Consider the following 20,129-nt stretch of genomic DNA (forward strand, 5'->3'; position numbering starts at 1 on the left):
TATCAGGAGTATAACAGCAGGAGCGTAACAGCAGAATCTGCAGCAGCGGGTGGAACTTTTCTTTTCTTCTGGTTAGACTATCTTGATCTCTGGCTCCCTCGAGTCATTTGTGTGTCTTAATTATTTAGGGTTAATGATCTGGCTGAAGATTGCAGGTTCAATCCCACATATTCTTTAACCATGAGGCTCAGATATACTCTACTAAAAGAGAGGAAGTTTTTATTTCGTCCCTATTTAAAAATCCAGTCAGAAAGGTTATTGAAGTGCTCCTGAGTAGTGCAGCGTCCATAAGCACTGCATCGCAGTGTGTGTTACAGTCTGTGTGTTACAGCCAGTCTGTGTTACAGCCAGTCTGTGTTACAGCCGGCCGTGACCGGGAGCCCCATAGGACGGCACACAGTTTGCTCTGGGGGCTTCCTTGGCTAATCATGCTCTAGCTACTCCTTGTGGCAGGGCCGGGCACCTGCAAGCTGACCTCATTCATCAGTCGAATGGTGTTTCCCCTGACACATTAGTGCGGCTGACTTCTGGGTTAAGTGAGGCTGACTTCTGGGTTAAGGGAGGCTGACTTCTGGGTTAAGGGAGGCTGACTTCTGGGTTAAGGGAGGCTGACTTCTGGGTTAAGTGAGCAGTGTAATAAGAAGTAGTGTTATTGACATTTTCTGAGGACCTCTAAGACTAGGTCAAATGTATATTGAATGAACATCAATGAAATATTATGTTGAACATAAAACAAATATGTTATGAACGTCTTAAAAACTGACTGGAAATACCTTTAAAGAACTTAGATCGGTTGTTCTGTCAACATTCTTATAACATTAAGGGAATGTCCTGTGCAACCTAACATAAAACATTGTATAATCATGCATAGAAATTGACATTTTTTTGTGTGTTTTGGGAAAATATATTTTGTGATGTCCCCACAATGTTCCCACCAAACTGTTCCCACAATCTAATGAAACAAATTGTGGTATGGGAAAATTATTGCAATATCAGGCAAATGTTTTATACAAACATAGTATAATTATCAGCATGACTGGAGAGTTTCTGTTTAATGAGAACATTTACCACAATCTAACAAACGTTCAGGGAACTTTCACATAACCAATTTTGATTTGTTGGGAAAACATTACTGGTACATTGTGTTATTACCTTACCTGGAATCCTAATGAGAACATTTTGGGAATGTTCTTTGGTGGTTGTTACAACATTTTAGTGAATGGTAGGAGAACATTCTAAGGATATTTCATTTAAAACATAAAAACAAAAAAAATACAAATATTATTGGGATGTTATCATCCTAATGTTAGATATAATCCTATCTAGAACTTAATGGGAATCTTAGCTAATGTTCTGGTAATGTTCCCGGTTTGCTGGGAGGGGCGCTCTTGGATCTTTCATTATTGGCAGGATGTTGTCTCCCCATATTTCACCATTTGTAGATATATATATACACACACACACACAATAAAAGGCAGTGGGCCATGCCCAGTAGAAACAGGTCCGTACTACAATAGAGTGATTGTGTTCTGAGGGGAGGTAGAATGAAGGGAGGTTCAGGACTTCATGTTCTGGCTTCTCATCACCACACTAATGTTATCTACACACAGAGCGCTCTGAAAACATAGAGAGAGGGATGGCACTTTACAGATGGCTATTAATGTCTTTAATAACTCTGGTGTGAATTTCCATTTAGGTTGAGACCCTGTGAAAAACTGTGTATAGAGGCTGTGCATTACTGGTTACCTGACAAGGCCACTATCATTATGTCAAACTAGGTTTTCAGTGTTTTAGATTAGGCTGTTTTTGTTTTCAGTTTCACATCAGGAATAGGTTGTGTTTTACTAGGGGACAACCTGGAGTGACTAGACCACCGCTTTGAGGTGGCCTTCTGACTGTTTATTTGGGGTTGTTTAAATACTTTACCCCTAAGACACACACACACACACACACACACACACACACACACACACACACACACACACACACACACACACACACACACACACACACACACACACACACACACACACACACACACACACACACACACACACACACACACACACACACACACCGGTAGGAAGTTACAGCTCAACCACAGCCGGGAAAAATGCCTTGTTAGTGAGTTCTGAGTCACTTATCCAGAGATTAGGGTTTGAGAGTGACTGAAGCAGCTGCTGGTGGTTAAGTAACTGTGTGAAGCTCCAGTAGTGAGAGGAGTGTCCTTTTGACTGAGGAAATCAACTCAAATCAAATGTATTTATATAGCCCTTCGTACATTAGCTGATATCTCAAAGTGCTGTACAGAAACCCAGCCTAAAACCCCAAACAGCAAGCAATACAGGTGTAGAAGCACGGTGGCTAGGAAAAACTCCCTAGAAAGGCCAAAACCTAGGAAGAAACCTAGCGAGGAACCAGGCTATGTGGGGTGGCCAGTCCTCGTCTGGCTGTGCCAGGTGGAGATTATAGTTGAAATGAATTGGATTGAGATTTTCTTGACAGATATTGAGCCCATATCTCTGCTAACTAGTGTGTTGCCGGATCAGACAGTCATATGAAGGTATGGTACAGTGATGAGTAATGAGTGAGGAGTTTGCCTTGGTTTGTAAACACCCTTCCTAACCTCACACCTTCTAACATAAACACATTGAAAAAACTACGACCAAAACAAAAACAAAAACAACAGGAAGCAGTAGGCCTGTCTCCATAGTGACTAAAGAACAGTCTGGAAACATTTATCGCCCCCCTAACTCACCGCCCTCCAACTTTCTGAGAGAGGAACTGAGAAACAGATAGAGAAACAGGGAAAAGGGGGGAACCAGTGATGGTAAGTGGGTCCCCTCTAGACCCTAGTCCCCAGACATGCTTCTAGTCCTAACTGACTGCTACTGTCTCCAGGTACAGCTCTGCCCTGTACTAGAATAGACCTTGGCTATACTCCAACATTACTGACCAGTTATACACCATTATATTCTTTATACAATACCATGGGTGTCCACTTTAAGCTTTCTCAGGCATGACCTTTTCCTTGTAGTCACACACGAACACACACACACACGAACACACACACTGGCCTAACAGTGGACACACCCTTTGCCATTCTCAGTGCTGTGTAGAAAGGCAGTGTCACCATGTCTGTATCTGATATTATTGTTGAGATTTATTCTCAGTTTCTCTAAAGCTGTTACTAAATACACACCACTTATAGAACTCCTGTCAGTTGTTAGTTTGGACAGAGCTTCTTGAATATTGAAACTGGTTTAATTCCTCATTATATTGTGCTGAACATGTACATTTTGAAGTAGCCTTCCTGTAAAATGTGACTGTGGTTTGCAGTAATGTTCTATGGCTCATTGACTATGATTACTAAAGTCTGATCTGAGGGAAGATGAAAGCGATGGTCTCAGCCATTGGATGGCCGACCCTAGTCTTTTAAACACACATGGTGTGCAAGCGTTTGTCCCTGCTCAGCAACAAACCTGATCACACTAGTTGTACTGGGATGTATTGCGGTCTCATACATATGATGCCAATGCTACAGTGTTGAGTTGACAAGATGGGGCCCACCGTACAACCTAGTTTTGAGGAAGCATGTGTGTGTCAAATGCTCTGGTGATGGAAAGCTGTTACACACGCTCCCTGTCTGGAATCACACATCCACTCTCCTCATCTGACTCCTATTTTTAGCACCATGCCACATTAAGTCTTCATACTCCATTGAGTGTACAGTACGCCGAGTGTGATCATAACTGCACTGATTCTCACACATGCATGCATGCATGCTCACACACACACACACACACACACACACACACACACACACACACACACACACACACACACACACACACACACACACACACACACACACACACACACACACACACACACACACACACACACACACACACACACACACACAGTCCATATGCTGTGTTTATATGCTCCATCTTATCCCCCTCGCCTCTTATTCCCCTCTCTACATTGTTTTTCCAGGCTGTTAAAATTCCTGGGCCGTGCCCCCTCGTCTTCTCTTCCCTCCTCTCTAGTCTGTCCTGTCCTCCCTCATCCTGCCAGTTAACTTAGTTTTCTCCTGTTGGTACAGAGTTTGTGTTTTTACCGTTTCTTAAAGCATCTCACTGCCTTCACATTTCTACCACCACCATTGTTGATGTGTATGTGTCCCAGCTGCTAGTAGTGTCTCCACTGTAACAGTAACTGCTGTGACTCTGCTCTCTTTCTGTGTAACGAGAAACAGACTCAGACCTTGTGTGTGTGTGTGTGTGTGTGTGTGTGTGTGTGTGTGTGTGTGTGTGTGTGTGTGTGTGTGTGTGTGTGTGTGTGTGTGTGTGTGTGTGTGTGTGTGTGTGTGTGTGTGTGTGTGTGTGTGTGTGTGTGAGAAGAGGGGACTGGCTGACTTAACAAAGCAAAAGTTCTCAGTTTGGTTGGGCCACAGTAAGCCTCCACCCTCCCTCCCTCCCTCCCCCACACCCTCCCAGCCACAGAGCCCAGAGCAGGAAGCGTACTCCCCAAGGGAGAGAGGAGGGTCAGGGGGAGGGAGGGGAGGGTCTTTGCCTGGCTACAGGAAAGAAGGAAACTTTGGTTCACACACATGCACTCGCTCACTCGCCTACAGATGGTGAACACCCGTCCACTCAGAACTTTCTGTTCCCCTGCGCCTGGGAGGATTTTACACACACACACACACACACACATACACACAAACACACACATACACATTGAAGAGACGTTCTCGCCCAGTGGGGCTTTTTTTTTAAAGAAGCTGATGGTTCGTAAAAAGTACGGAAAAGAAGGAAAGAGACAGAAGGGGAGCGGAGGAGAGAAAGCCTCCTCCCTCTCTCTCTCTTTCGGGGGTGAGGTCATTCAGCCGGGGGAAGAGTTCTGGATGAGCCCGCTGGGTCTGAATCTGATCTGAGACCCTTACCTCCGGTCCTCCCTCTTACCATCTCTTCCCTCCCTCACTCGTCTCCTCTTCTTTCGGTTTTTGGGGTGTTGCAAAACCAATCTTAACTCTCAGTAAGTACAGGGATACCATATCAAGCTGGAATGTGTATTTCTGCATTCTCAAGCTTGGAGTGTATGTGTGTCACAGGAGGCTGCTGAGGGGAGGACGGCTCATAATAATGGCTGGAATGGAGCAAATGGAATGGTATTAAACACATGTTTGATGTATTTTATAACATTCCACCTATTCTGCTCCAGGCATTACCATGAGCCCGTTCGCCCCAATTAAGGAGCCATCTGTGATGTGTGTTTCTTAGTTCTGAGGCTTGTGTGTGTATGTCTGTGTGTATCTCGGTTTCAAGTGTGTGTGAGCATTTCTCAGTTCTAAAGTGTGTGTGTGTGTGTGTGTGTGTGTGTGTGTGTGTGTGTGTGTGTGTGTGTGTGTGTGTGTGTGTGTGTGTGTGTGTGTGTGTGTGTGTGTGTGTGTGTGTGTGTGTGTGTGTGTGTGTGTGTGTGTGTGTGTGTGTGTGTGTGTGTGTCAGGTGTTCCAATGGCGTCAGCTGGAGAACCTCTACTTCAGAGAGAAGAAGTTCTCAGTGGAAGTTCACGACCCCAGGAGGTAAATCTATATCACAACTCTGTGTGTGTTTGTACTTGCATTCCTGCACACACGTTTGTTTCAGCACTGTAAATAGATTTGTATCACAGAAGTAGTAAAGTGTAGTAATAATATATATAATATATATGACACATAGCTAATGCTAGTTAGTTTTGTTCATGATACTTCATTACTGCTGGAGGTGTGAAGGATGTAGTATGTAGGATATATGAAGCTTGGATAGATGCAATGTATAATGTCTTTATTGTCCCCCATTGTCAATGCTGATAGCTGCTTTGTTTAAATGTTAGCAGACTTAACAAACACAGAGCAGAGATGGTCATGAGGGTTGGAGAGGTGTTGTTGTTATTGGCGACAATATATTAAAGAGTAGTAGAGGCAGCAAGAGATCCCCAGTGGGGCATGTGATTGAACAGAGTAGCTTGTGCACACATACAGACAAACCGTGAGAGAGGCATATCCGCTTCAGTTTATCTCGGCGTTAGAGTGAGATTCAGAGGATCTTAAATAGAGCCTGCACAGACAGAACTGCTGCTAGTCACTCACACACACTGAACTCTGCTGTCTAGAGGAGGAAGTCACCTCTCGTTTGTTTGTTTAGCGTCTCTACAGATGGAGAGAGAAAGAAGGGAGAAAAGGAGTGAGAGAAGGGCAGAGAGAAGAGAGAGAGCTGTTTTATAGGAGGCCGTAGTTAGTGTGAGCGGGTCTGTAGACACAGATGTCTTTCTGTCTAAACAGTGTAGAGTAAATCATGTCATGAGAGACAACGTGCGCTATGATAAACATCACTACTATACATACTCTCTCTTTCTAGAATAAGTGTGTTCAAGGATGCCTTGCGTCTGGCCATGCTATAGGTCGCTGTGTTGCATGTGTACCTGTGTGCGTGTTATTTCATTTACTGTGTGTGTGTTTATTCAGTGTGTATAAGGATGCCTTGCGTCTGGCCATGCTATAGGTCGCTGTGTTGCATGTGTACCTGTGTGCGTGTTATTTCATTTACTGTGTGTGTGTTTATTCAGTGTGTATAAGGATGCCTTGCGTCTGGCCATGCTATAGGTCGCTGTGTTGCATGTGTACCTGTGTGCGTGTTATTTCATTTCCTGTGTGTGTGTTATTTCATTTACTGTGTTTATTCAGTGTGTATAAGGAGGCCTTGTGTCCGTCTCTACTGTAGGGCGTCGGTGACCAGAAGGACGTTTGGCCACAGTGGTATAGCTGTCCACACCTGGTACGCCTGCCCTGCTCTCATTAAGTCTATCTGGGCCATGGCCATCAGCCAACACCAGTTCTACCTGGACCGCAAGCAGAGCAAGGTAACACATAGAATCACTGTGAGGCTCTAGAATGACCGTACGGTTCTAGAATGGCCACGAGGTTCTAGAATGAGTATGGGATTCTGGAATGCGTGTGCCATTCTAGAATAACTGTGGGGTTCTAGAAGGACTGAGGATCTAGAATGTGTGTGGAGTTCATAACCAAATCAGTAGCAACAAGCAGACATGGGGTATTATGACTGATTATGTTTGTCCAGTCTAAGATCCATGCGGCTCGTAGTCTCAGTGAGATAGCAATCGACCTGACAGAGACTGGCACTCTGAAGACATCTAAACTGGCCAACATGGGCAGCAAGGGCAAGATCATCAGCGGCAGCTCTGGCAGTCTGCTCTCCTCAGGTAAGTCTCTCTGCGTGTGGCTGTGTTTGCATGCGTGTCTGTGGCCAACAGTACCCTTGCCCTACTCTCACTCCGCCCAATAATGTGGAGGCGCCTGCCTCTAAATGTAGTGTGGTAGAGGAGAGAGGGAAGAGAGGACTGTAAGGGGAGAAAAGAGGGATGTGAGGGTTAATGTGGTTCGAGAGAGATCTGTGAGAGGAGTCAGTGGTAACTCACCCCTCCACCCCCCTATCTAGGCCAGGGGTCTGTGGGAACAGAGTTAGAGAGGGCAGGGCTGTGAATCAACCTTTAAACTTCAGGACAGAAGCCCATTATGCTGTTAGCCTCATGTTTTCCCAAGGCTGTTTCCACCAACATGGTGGAAGTGTGAAAGACACACGAAAGCTCAAATAATGTTTGTACTAAAAACTCTACTAGTTTTGAGTGAGGGAGCAAAGGTCGATACACATATGCTGCCAACTGTGTGTGTGTGCAGTGTCAGCTATTTCCAGACACCGCTGACAACTTATGAAATCAATTACTGTGTTTAGAAGGAGTAGTCTCCACAACACAGTTCATCTTTTTCCTCTCTAATGTCCTGTTTGATATCTATCTTCATCTCTTGTCTTAGTTCTCTTTGTATTTGCCTCTCTCTTTCTCCCTGACGTTGTATCTCAGCTATCTCCATATACCCCCTTCTCTCTCACCCTCCACATTCAGTGTTTATATCTCTGCTCTCACCCCCCGACAGAGACTACCTCTAATACACACACTCACTCACATATTCCTACAAGGCCACACAGTCTCTTCTCACTTTCAACATCGTCCCCTCAGAGCAGTGTGTGTGTGTGTGTGTGTGTGTGTGTGTGTGTGTGTGTGTGTGTGTGTGTGTGTGTGTGTGTGTGTGTGTGTGTGTGTGTGTGTGTGTGTGTGTGTGTGTGTGTGTGTGTGTGTGTGTGTGTGTGTGTGTGTGTGTGTGTTAATCTAATGACACACTGCCTCGCAATAGAATGATGTCACTGATATGTCACTGTCACTGATATGTCACTGTCACTGATAGGAGTAGTGATGTTATGTTAATGTGTCTCTGTCACTTTCTCTCTACCGTTTTCGGCAGTGTAGACATTCTGGATCAGTCTATCAACAGTACAGGGGGTGTATGAGTCCTACACAGTAAGGTTATAATACAAATGATCTGGACTAACCCCGCTCATTGATTCGGTACGGGAACCCCCTGTATATAGCCTCGTTATTGTTATGTAATCTTATTGTGTTACTTTTTATTTTTTATCCTAGTATATTTAGCAAATATTTTCTTAACCCTATTTCTTGAACTTCATTGTTGGTTAAGTAATTGAGCATTTCACGGTAAGGTCTATCTATACCTGTAGTATTCGGAGCATGAGACAAATACAATTTGATTTGATAGTAAGCTTGTTCCTTACAGTTTTCTACACTCTGGTCCATGTTCCGTGTTCTAAGAGTATCTGTTATCTGTGTGTGTTCTGACTGTATCTCTGCTCTGTGTGTGTTCTGACTGTATCTCTGCTCTGTGTGTGTTCTGACTGTATCTCTGCTCTGTGTGTGTTCTGGCTGTATCTGCTCTGTGTGTGTGTGTTCTGACTGTATCTCTGCTCTGTGTGTGTTCTGACTGTATCTCTGCTCTGTGTGTGTTCTGGCTGTATCTGCTCTGTGTGTGTGTTCTGACTGTATCTCTGCTCTGTGTATGTTCTGACTGTATCTCTGCTCTGTGTGTGTGTGTGTTCTGATTGTATCTCTGCTCTGTGTGTGTGTGTTCTGATTGTATCTCTGCTATGTGTGTGTGTGTTCTGATTGTATCTCTGCTCTGTGTGTGTGTGTGTGTGTTCTGACTGTATCTCTGCTCTGTGTGTGTTCTGACTGTTTATTTTATTTTATTTATTTCACCTTTATTTAACCAGGTAGGCTAGTTGAGAACAAGTTCTCATTTGCAACTGCGACCTGGCCAAGATAAAGCATAGCAGTGTGAACAGACAACACAGAGTTACACATGGAATAAACAATTAACAACTCAATAACACAGTAGAAAAAAATGGGCAGTCTATATACAATGTGTGCAAAAGGCATGAGGAGGTAGGCGAATAATACAGTTTTGCAGATTAACACTGGAGTGATAAATGATCAGATGGTCATGTACAGGTAGAGATATTGGTGTGCAAAAGAGCAGAAAAATAAATAAATAAAAACAGTATAAAAAACAGTATGGGAATGAGGTAGGTGAAAATGGGTGGGCTATTTTCCTATAGACTATGTACAGCTGCAGCGATCGGTTAGCTGCTCGGATAGCTGATGTTTGAAGTTGGTGAGGGAGATAAAAGTCTCCAACTTCAGCGATTTTTGCAATTCGTTCCAGTCACAGGCAGCAGAGTACTGGAACGAAAGGCGGCCAAATGATGTGTTGGCTTTAGGGATGATCAGTGAGATACACCTGCTGGAGCGCGTGCTACGGATGGGTGTTGCCATCGTGACCAGTGAACTGAGATAAGGCGGAGCTTTACCTAGCATGGACTTGTAGATGACCTGGAGCCAGTGGGTCTGGCGACGAATATGTAGTGAGGGCCAGCCGACTAGAGCATACAAGTCGCAGTGGTGGGTGGTATAAGGTGCTTTAGTGACAAAACGGATGGCACTGTGATAGACTGCATACAGTTTGCTGAGTAGAGTGTTGGAAGCCATTTTGTAGATGACATCGCCGAAGTCGAGGATCGGTAGGATAGTCAGTTTTACTAGGGTAAGCTTGGCAGCGTGAGTGAAGGAGGCTTTGTTGCGGAATAGAAAGCCGACTCTTGATTTGATTTTCGATTGGAGATGTTTGATGTGGGTCTGGAAGGAGAGTTTGCAGTCTAGCCAGACACCTAGGTACTTATAGATGTCCACATATTCAAGGTCGGAACCATCCAGAGTGGTGATGCTAGTCGGGCATGCGGGTGCAGGCAGCGATCGGTTGAAAAGCATGCATTTGGTTTTACTCGCGTTTAAGAGCAGTTGGAGGCCACGGAAGGAGTGCTGTATGGCATTGAAGCTCGTTTGGAGGTTAGATAGCACAGTGTCCAATGACGGGCCGAAAGTATATAGAATGGTGTCGTCTGCGTAGTGGTGGATCAGGGAATCGCCCGCAGCAAGAGCAACATCATTGATATATATACACAGAGAAAAGAGTCGGCCCGAGAATTGAACCCTGTGGCACCCCCATAGAGACTGCCAGAGGACCGGACAGCATGCCCTCCGATTTGACACACTGAACTCTGTCTGCAAAGTAATTGGTGAACCAGGCAAGGCAGTCATCCGAAAAACCGAGGCTGTTGAGTCTGCCGATAAGAATATGGTGATTGACAGAGTCGAAAGCCTTGGCGAGGTCGATGAAGACGGCTGCACAGTACTGTCTTTTATCGATGGCGGTTATGATATCGTTTAGTACCTTGAGTGTGGCTGAGGTGCACCCGTGACCGGCTCGGAAACCAGATTGCACAGCGGAGAAGGTACGGTGGGATTCGAGATGGTCAGTGACCTGTTTGTTGACTTGGCTTTCGAAGACCTTAGATAGGCAGGGCAGGATGGATATAGGTCTGTAACAGTTTGGGTCCAGGGTGTCTCCCCTTTGAAGAGGGGGATGACTGCGGCAGCTTTCCAATCCTTGGGGATCTCAGACGATATGAAAGAGAGGTTGAACAGGCTGGTAATAGGGGTTGCGACAATGGCGGCAGATAGTTTCAGAAATAGCGGGTCCAGATTGTCAAGCCCAGCTGATTTGTACGGGTCCAGGTTTTGCAGCTCTTTCAGAACATCTGCTATCTGGATTTGGGTAAAGGAGAACCTGGAGAGGCTTGGGTGAGGAGCTACGGGGGGGGTGGAGCTGTTGGCCGAGGTTGGAGTAGCCAGGCGGAAGGCATGGCCAGCCGTTGAGAAGTGCTTATTGAAGTTTTCGATAATCATGGATTTATCGGTGGAGACCGTGTTTCCTAGCCTCAGTGCAGTGGGCAGCTGGGAGGAGGTGCTCTTGTTCTCCATGGACTTCACAGTGTCCCAGAACATTTTGGAGTTGGAGCTACAGGATGCAAACTTCTGCCTGAAGAAGCTGGCCTTAGCTTTCCTGACTGACTGCGTGTATTGGTTCCTGACTTCCCTGAACAGTTGCCTGAACAGTTGCATATCACGGGGGCTATTCGATGCTATTGCAGTCCGCCACTGTATCTCTGCTCTGTGTGTGTTCTGACTGTATCTGCTCTGTGTGTGTTCTGACTGTATCTCTGCTCGGTGTGTGTTCTGGCTGTATCTCTGCTCTGTGTGTGTTTTGACTGTATCTCTGCTCTGTGTGTGTGTGCTCTGATTGTATCTCTGCTCTGTGTGTGTGTGTGTGTTCTGACTGTATCTCTGCTCTGTGTTTGTGTTCTGACTGTATCTCTGCTCTGTGTGTGTGTGTGTTCTAACTGTATCTCTGCTCTGTGTGTGTGTGTTCTGACTGTATCTCTGCTCTGTGTGTGTTCTGACTGTATTTCTGCTCTGTGTGTGTTCTGACTGTATCTCTGCTCTGTGTGTGTGTTCTGACTGTATCTCTACTCTGTGTGTGTGTTCTGACTGTATCTCTGCTCTGTGTGTGTTCTGACTGTATCTGCTCTGTGTGTGTGTTCTGACTGTATCTCTGCTCTGTGTGTGTTCTGACTGTATTTCTGCTCTGTGTGTGTTCTGACTGTATCTCTGCTATGTGTGTGTTCTGACTGTATCTCTGCTCTGTGTGTGTTCTGACTGTATCTCTGCTCTGTGTGTGTGTGTTCTGACTGTATCTCTGCTCTGTGTGTGTGTGTTCTGATTGTATCTCTGCTCTGTGTGTGTGTGTGTGTTCTGACTGTATCTCTGCTCTGTGTGTGTGTGTGTTCTGACTGTATCTCTGCTCTGTGTGTGTGTGTTCTGACTGTATCTCTGCTCTGTGTGTGTGTGTTCTGACTGTATCTCTGCTCTGTGTGTGTTCTGACTGTATTTCTGCTCTGTGTGTGTTCTGACTGTATCTCTGCTCTGTGTGTGTGTTCTGACTGTATCTCTGCTCTGTGAGTGTGTGTGTTCTGACTGTATCTCTGCTCTGTGTGTGTTCTGACTGTATCTCTGCTCTGTGTGTGTTCTGACTGTATCTCTGCTCTGTGTGTGTTCTGACTGTATCTCTGCTCTGTGTGTGTTCTGACTGTATCTCTGCTCTGTGTGTGTTCTGACTGTATCTCTGCTCTGTGTGTGTTCTGACTGTATCTCTGCTCTGTGTGTGTTCTGGCTGTATCTCTGCTCTGTGTGTGTTCTGACTGTATCTCTGCTCTGTGTGTGTTCTGACTGTATCTCTGCTCTGTGTGTGTTCTGACTGTATCTCTGCTCTGTGTGTGTTCTGACTGTATCTCTGCTCTGTGTGTGTTCTGACTGTATCTCTGCTCTGTGTGTGTTCTGACTGTATCTCTGCTCTGTGTGTGTTCTGACTGTATCTCTGCTCTGTGTGTGTTCTGGCTGTATCTCTGCTCTGTGTGTGTTCTGACTGTATCTCTGCTCTGTGTGTGTTCTGACTGTATCTCTGCTCTGTGTGTGTTCTGACTGTATCTCTGCTCTGTGTGTGTTCTGACTGTATCTCTGCTCTGTGTGTGTTCTGACTGTATCTCTGCTCTGTGTGTGTTCTGACTGTATCTCTGCTCTGTGTGTGTTCTGACTGTATCTCTGCTCTGTGTGTGTTCTGACTGTATCTCTGCTCTGTGTGTGTCTGTGTAGGTTCCCAGGAGTCGGACAGTTCTCAGACAGCTAAGAAAGACATGCTGGCAGCCCTGAGGGCCAGACAGGAGGCTCTGGAGGAGACTCTCAAACAAAGATTAGAGGAACTCAAGAACATCTGTATCCGAGAGGCGGTAAGACACGTGCACAAACACACATACATACCAACTTCAATGAGTAATGATCAATTACATGTATTCCTCTCTCCTGCTTCTCTCTCTCTCTCACCCTTTCTGTCTCTCGCTTTCTTTCTCTCACTTTATTTGTATCTCCGTCTCTCCTTCTCTCTCTAGGAATTGACAGGGAAGCTGCCTAAGGAGTATCCATTGGATCCAGGGGAGGAGCCTCCGACGGTCAGAAGGAAGATTGGCACTGCCTTCAAGCTGGACGAACACAAGATCCAGCCGAAGGGAGAGGTCAGAGAAATCTCTCAAACCATAGCTGCCCCTTTAAGATCCTGCCTAAAGGAGGGGTCAGAGAAACATCTCAAACCGTAACTGCCCATTTAATATCCTGCCTAAAGGAGAGGTCAGAGAAATCTCTCAAACCGTAACTGCCCCTTTAAGATCCTGCTTAAAGGAGAGGTCAGAGAAATCTCTCAAACCGTAACTGCCCGTTTAAGATCCTGCCTAAAGGAGAAGTCAGAGAAATCTCTCAAACCGTAACTGCCCCTTAAGATCCTGCTTAAAGGAGAGGTCAGAGAAACATCTCAAACCGTAACTGCCCCTTTAAGATCCTGCTTAAAGGAGAGGTCAGAGAAACATCTCAAACCGTAACTGCCCCTTTAAGATCCTGCTTAAAGGAGAGGTCAGAGAAACATCTCAAACCGTAACTGCCCCTTTAAGATCCTGCTTAAAGGAGAGGTCAGAGAAACATCTCAAACCGTAACTGCCCCTTTAAGATCCTGCTTAAAGGAGAGGTCAGAGAAACATCTCAAACCGTAACTGCCCCTTTAAGATCCTGCTTAAAGGAGAGGTCAGAGAAACATCTCAAACCGTAACTGCCCCTTTAAGATCCTGCTTAAAGGAGAGGTCAGAGAAACATCTCAATCCGTAACTGCCCCTTTAAGATCCTGCCTAACGGAGAGTCGTAAGTCCACATCTGATCCAACCGTTTCCAGTGGTTCCATTCAGTTCTAGCTAATTGGAGGAGTTCTGTTTGGCTCCCAGTGTAGATAAACTTCTTCATGAACCTGGGGTTATTTAAAGCTGCAATATGTAACTTTTTGGGTGACCCGACCAAATTCACATAGACATTTGAGTTATAGATCTGTCATTCTCTTTGAAAGCAAGTCTAAAAAGTGGTAAATCTGTTCATTGTGTGCTATTTCTATGCTTCCCGTTCTTAAGTTTTTACTTTTCGTTTTGTACACCAGCTTCATATATTTATGGAAAATATATTTCACAGTGGTTTAGAAGGTACAGTAATTATCTACACTATATACTTGCATGTTTTGAAACATAAACTGAAATTACTATTAGAATTTTAGCAACCAGGAAATGGAGGAAGCGATATCTACATAGTGCATCTTTATCTATATGGTTTATCTTCATCTATATGGTTAGACTTGGGGATGGGGAATTGATCTTAAATCATTGGTTGAAACAGAAGAGTAACTGGGGCAGTGGCCAAGCCAGCACTTTGAAAAGTTTGGGATCTGCTTTGAAGTTGGTTTGATCCTCAATCCTTCTTTCTCTCTCTTCTTCTCTTCTTCTATTGCTGAATCTGTCTGTCTGTTCTTATATTTTGTACCTCAGTAGATTTTCCACTGCTTCAGGGCTGACTAAAAATAGCTTGTCTGCTCCGTAACACAGGAAATGTTGATAGTGGGAGAAAAAGAAAGTGTGTGTGTGTGTGTGTGTGTGTGTGTGTGTGTGTGTGTGTGTGTGTGTGTGTGTGTGTGTGTGTGTGTGTGTGTGTGTGTGTGTGTGTGTGTGTGTGTGTGTGTGTGTGTGTGTGTGTGTGTGTGTGTGTGTGTGTGATAGTGGGAGAAAAAGAAAGTGTGTGTGTGTGTGTGTGTGTGTGTGTGTGTGTGTGTGTGTGTGTGTGTGTGTGTGTGTGTGTGTGTGTGTGTGTGTGTGTGTGTGTGTGTGTGTGTGTGTGTGTGTGTGTGTGTGTGTGTGTGTGTGTGTGTGTGTGTGTGTGCATACGCATGTCTTGGATTGTATGCATTGAAACGAATCCAGGGTCACAGCATTATGAAACCGCGAGGCTAGCAGGAAGATGTCTCAGGTTTTACACTAGTCAAACCTTGTTACCTCAGAACACACACACAGAGAGGTTATTCTGGCAGGGGGGATGTAGAGATTGTTTAGTGAAAGGCATTCCTCCAGGCTGAGGTAGTCTTGTTGACCTGTGTGTGTTAAACAAGCCTAGTGTATTTAGCTCTTTATCTTTGGGAGCTGTGATCATATTGTTCTGTTGTGTTTTTCTGAACCCCTTCCCTGGACATAAGGTCACCCACACATGGACCATACACACAGGGATGTGTGTTATGGGTAGAGGGATGTGTGTTATGGTAGAGGGATGTGTGTTATGGTAGAGGGATGTGTGTTATGGGTAGAGGGATGTGTGTTATGGGTAGAGGGATGTGTGTTATGGGTAGAGGGATGTGTGTTATGGGTAGAGGGATGTGTGTTATGGGTAGAGGGATGTGTGTTATGGGTAGAGGCATGTGTGTTATGGTAGGGGGATGTGTGTTATGGGTAGAGGGATGTGTGTTATGGGTAGAGGGATGTGTGTTATGGGTAGAGGGATGTGTGTTATGGTAGAGCGATGTGTGTTATGGGTAGAGGGATGTGTGTTATGGTAGGGGGATGTGTGTTATGAGTAGAGGGATGTGTGTTATGGGTAGAGGATGTGTGTTATGGGTAGAGGGATGTGTGTTATGGTAGAGGGATGTGTGTTATGGGTAGAGGGATGTGTGTTATGGTAGAGGGATGTGTGTTATGGGTAGAGGGATGTGTGTTATGGTAGAGCGATGTGTGTTATGGGTAGAGGGATGTGTGTTATGGTAGGGGGATGTGTGTTATGGGTAGAGGGATGTGTGTTATGGGTAGATGGATGTGTGTTATGGGTAGAGGGATGTGTGTTATGGGTAGAGGGATGTGTGTTATGGTAGGGGGATGTGTGTTATGGGTAGGGGGATGTGTGTTATGGTAGGGGATGTGTGTTATGGGTAGAGGGATGTGTGTTATGGGTAGAGGGATGTGTGTTATGGGTAGAGGGATGTGTGTTATGGGTAGAGGGATGGTAGAGGGATGTGTGTGTTATGGGTAGAGGGATGTGTGTTATGGGTAGAGGGATGTGTGTTATGGGTAGAGGGATGTGTGTTATGGGTAGAGGGATGTGTGTTATGGTAGGGGGATGTGTGTTATGGGTAGAGGGATGTGTGTTATGGGTAGAGGGATGTGTGTTATGGGTAGAGGGATGTGTGTTATGGTAGAGCGATGTGTGTTATGGGTAGAGGGATGTGTGTTATGGTAGGGGGGATGTGTGTTATGGGTAGAGGGATGTGTGTTATGGGTAGAGGGATGTGTGTTATGGGTAGAGGGATGTGTGTTATGGTAGGGGATGTGTGTTATGGGTAGAGGGATGTGTGTTATGGGTAGAGGGATGTGTGTTATGGTAGGGGGATGTGTGTTATGGGTAGAGGGATGTGTGTTATGGTAGGGGGATGTGTGTTATGGGTAGAGGGATGTGTGTTATGGGTAGAGGGATGTGTGTTATGGGTAGAGGGATGTGTGTTATGGGTAGAGGGATGTGTGTTATGGGTAGAGGGATGTGTGTTACGGGTAGAGGGATGTGTGTTATGGGTAGGGGGATGTGTGTTATGGGTAGAGGGATGTGTGTTATGGGTAGAGGGATGTGTGTTATGGGTAGAGGGATGTGTGTTATGGGTAGAGGGATGTGTGTTATGGGTAGAGGGATGTGTGTTACGGGTAGAGGGATGTGTGTTATGGTAGGGGATGTGTGTTATGGGTAGGGGGTGTGTTATGGTAGAGGGATGTGTGTTATGGTAGGGGGATGTGTGTTATGGTAGGGGGATGTGTGTTATGGTAGGGGGATGTGTGTTATGGTAGGGGGATGTGTGTTATGGTAGGGGGGATGTGTGTTATGGTAGGGGGATGTGTGTTATGGGTAGAGGGATGTGTGTTATGGGTAGAGGGATGTGTGTTATGGGTAGAGGGATGTGTGTTATGGTAGAGCGATGTGTGTTATGGGTAGAGGGATGTGTGTTATGGTAGGGGGATGTGTGTTATGGGTAGAGGGATGTGTGTTATGGGTAGAGGGATGTGTGTTATGGGTAGAGGGATGTGTGTTATGGTAGGGGGATGTGTGTTATGGGTAGAGGGATGTGTGTTATGGGTAGAGGGATGTGTGTTATGGTAGGGGGATGTGTGTTATGGGTAGAGGGATGTGTGTTATGGTAGGGGGATGTGTGTTATGGGTAGAGGGATGTGTGTTATGGGTAGAGGGATGTGTGTTATGGGTAGAGGGATGTGTGTTATGGGTAGAGGGATGTGTGTTATGGGTAGAGGGATGTGTGTTATGGGTAGAGGGATGTGTGTTATGGGTAGGGGATGTGTGTTTATGGGTAGAGGGATGTGTGTTATGGGTAGAGGGATGTGTGTTATGGGTAGAGGGATGTGTGTTATGGGTAGAGGGATGTGTGTTATGGGTAGAGGGATGTGTGTTACGGGTAGAGGGATGTGTGTTATGGTAGGGGATGTGTGTTATGGTAGGGGGTGTGTTATGGTAGGGGGATGTGTGTTATGGTAGGGGATGTGTGTTATGGTAGGGGGATGTGTGTTATGGTAGGGGGATGTGTGTTATGGTAGGGGATGTGTGTTATGGTAGGGGGATGTGCGTTATGGGTAGGGGGATGTGTGTTTTATGGGTAGGGGGATGTGTGTTATGGTAGGGGATGTGTGTTATGGTAGGGGATGTGTGTTATGGGGATAGGGGGATGTGTGTTATGGGTAGGGGGTGTGTTATGGGTAAGGGCTTTGTGTTATGGTAGGGGATGTGTGTTATGGTAGGGTGGTGTGTTATGGTAGGGGATGTGCGTTATGGGTAGGGGGATGTGTGTTATGGGTAGGGGGGATGTGTGTTATGGGTAGGGGGATGTGTGTTATGGGTAGGGGATGTGTGTTATGGTAGGGGGATGTGTGTTATGGTAGGGGATGTGTGTTATGGGTAGGGGATGTGTGTTATGGGTAGAGGGATGTGTGGGTAGTGTATGGGTAGAGGGATGTGTGTTATGGGTAGAGGATGTGTGTTATGGGTAGAGGGATGATGTGTGTTATGGGTAGAGGATGTGTGTTATGGTAGGGGATGTGTGTTATGGGTAGGGGGGGGTGTGTTATGGGTAAGGGCTTTGTGTTATGGTAGGGGGGATGTGTGTTATGGTAGGGTGGTGTGTTATGGTAGGGGATGTGATGTGTGTTATGGTAGGGGGATGTGTGTTATGGTAGGGGGATGTGTGTTATGGTAGGGGGATGTGCGTTATGGGTAGGGGGATGTGTGTTATGGGTAGAGGGATGTGTGTTATGGGTAGAGGGATGTGTGTTATGGGTGGGGGGATGTGTGTTATGGGTGGGGGATGTGTGTTATGGTAGGGGGATGTGTGTTATGGGTAGGGGGATGTGTGTTATGGGTAGGGGGATGTGTGTTATGGGTAGAGGGATGTATGTTATGGTAGAGGGATGTGTGTTATGGGTAGAGGGATGTGTGTTATGGGTAGAGGGATGTGTGTTATGGTAGAGGGATGTGTGTTATGGGTAGAGGGATGTGTGTTATGGTAGAGGGATGTGTGTTATGGTAGAGGGACGTGTGTTATGGGTAGAGGGACGTGTGTTATGGTAGAGGGACGTGTGTTATGGGTAGAGGGACGTGTGTTATGGGTAGAGGGATGTGTGTTATGGGTAGATGGATGTGTGTTATGGTAGGGTGATGTGTGTTATGGGTAGAGGGATGTGTGTTATGGGTAGAGGGATGTGTGTTATGGTAGAGGGATGTGTGTTATGGTAGAGGGATGTGTGTTATGGGTAGAGGGATGTGTGTTATGGTAGAGGGATGTGTGTTATGGTAGAGGGATGTGTGTTATGAGTAGAGGGATGTGTGTTATGGTAGAGGGACGTGTGTTATGGGTAGAGGGATGTGTGTTATGGTAGGGTGATGTGTGTTATGGGTAGAGGGATGTGTGTTATGGGTAGAGGGATGTGTGTTATGGGTAGAGGGATGTGTGTTATGGTAGGGGGATGTGTGTTATGGGTAGAGGGATGTGTGTTATGGGTAGAGGGATGTGTGTTATGGGTAGAGGGATGTGTGTTATGGTAGGGGGATGTGTGTTATGGTAGGGGGATGTGTGTTATGGGTAGAGGGATGTGTGTTACGGGTAGAGGGATGTGTGTTATACATTTACATTACATTTAAGTCATTTAGCAGACGCTCTTATCCAGAGCGACTTACAAATTGGTGCATTCACCTTATGACATCCAGTGGGACAGTCACTTAACAATAGTGCATCTAAAACTTAGGGGGGGTGGGGTGAGAGGGATTATGGGTAGAGGGATGTGTGTTATGGGTAGGGAGATGTGTGTTATGGTAGGGGATGTGTGTTATGGTAGGGGGGGTTATGGGTAGGGGGATGTGTGTTATGGTAGGGTGATGTGTGTTATGGGTAGAGGGATGTGTGTTATGGGTAGAGGGATGTGTGTTATGGTAGAGGGATGTGTGTTATGGTAGAGGGATGTGTGTTATGGGTAGAGGGATGTGTGTTATGGTAGAGGGACGTGTGTTATAGGTAGAGGGATGTGTGTTATGGTAGAGGGATGTGTGTTATGGGTAGAGGGATGTGTGTTATGGGTAGAGGGATGTGTGTTATGGTAGAGGGATGTGTGTTATGGTAGAGGGATGTGTGTTATGGTAGAGGGATGTGTGTTATGGTAGAGGGACGTGTGTTATGGGTAGAGGGATGTGTGTTATGGTAGGGTGATGTGTGTTATGGGTAGAGGGATGTGTGTTATGGGTAGAGGGATGTGTGTTATGGGTAGAGGGATGTGTGTTATGGTAGGGGGATGTGTGTTATGGGTAGAGGGATGTGTGTT

General features: G+C 45.8%; 1 protein-coding gene across 4 annotated transcripts in view; it reads left to right on the forward strand.

Annotated features, from left to right (window-relative positions):
- The window catches only part of LOC124017361 (FERM domain-containing protein 4A-like), a 90,729-nt gene that overhangs the window by 50,724 nt on the left and 19,876 nt on the right, over nt 1-20,129 (forward strand). For all 4 annotated transcript variants that reach the window (XM_046332616.1, XM_046332619.1, XM_046332618.1 and 1 more), the window contains exons 10-14: nt 5,511-5,587; nt 6,762-6,903; nt 7,122-7,263; nt 13,018-13,151; nt 13,311-13,433. In XM_046332616.1, the coding sequence (XP_046188572.1) occupies nt 5,511-5,587; nt 6,762-6,903; nt 7,122-7,263; nt 13,018-13,151; nt 13,311-13,433 (618 nt within the window). The remainder of the gene's footprint in view (nt 1-5,510; nt 5,588-6,761; nt 6,904-7,121; nt 7,264-13,017; nt 13,152-13,310; nt 13,434-20,129) is intronic.

The sequence above is a fragment of the Oncorhynchus gorbuscha genome, unplaced genomic scaffold (assembly GCF_021184085.1).
Source record: "Oncorhynchus gorbuscha isolate QuinsamMale2020 ecotype Even-year unplaced genomic scaffold, OgorEven_v1.0 Un_scaffold_2:::fragment_8:::debris, whole genome shotgun sequence".
Classification (NCBI taxonomy): Eukaryota; Metazoa; Chordata; class Actinopteri; order Salmoniformes; family Salmonidae; genus Oncorhynchus; species Oncorhynchus gorbuscha.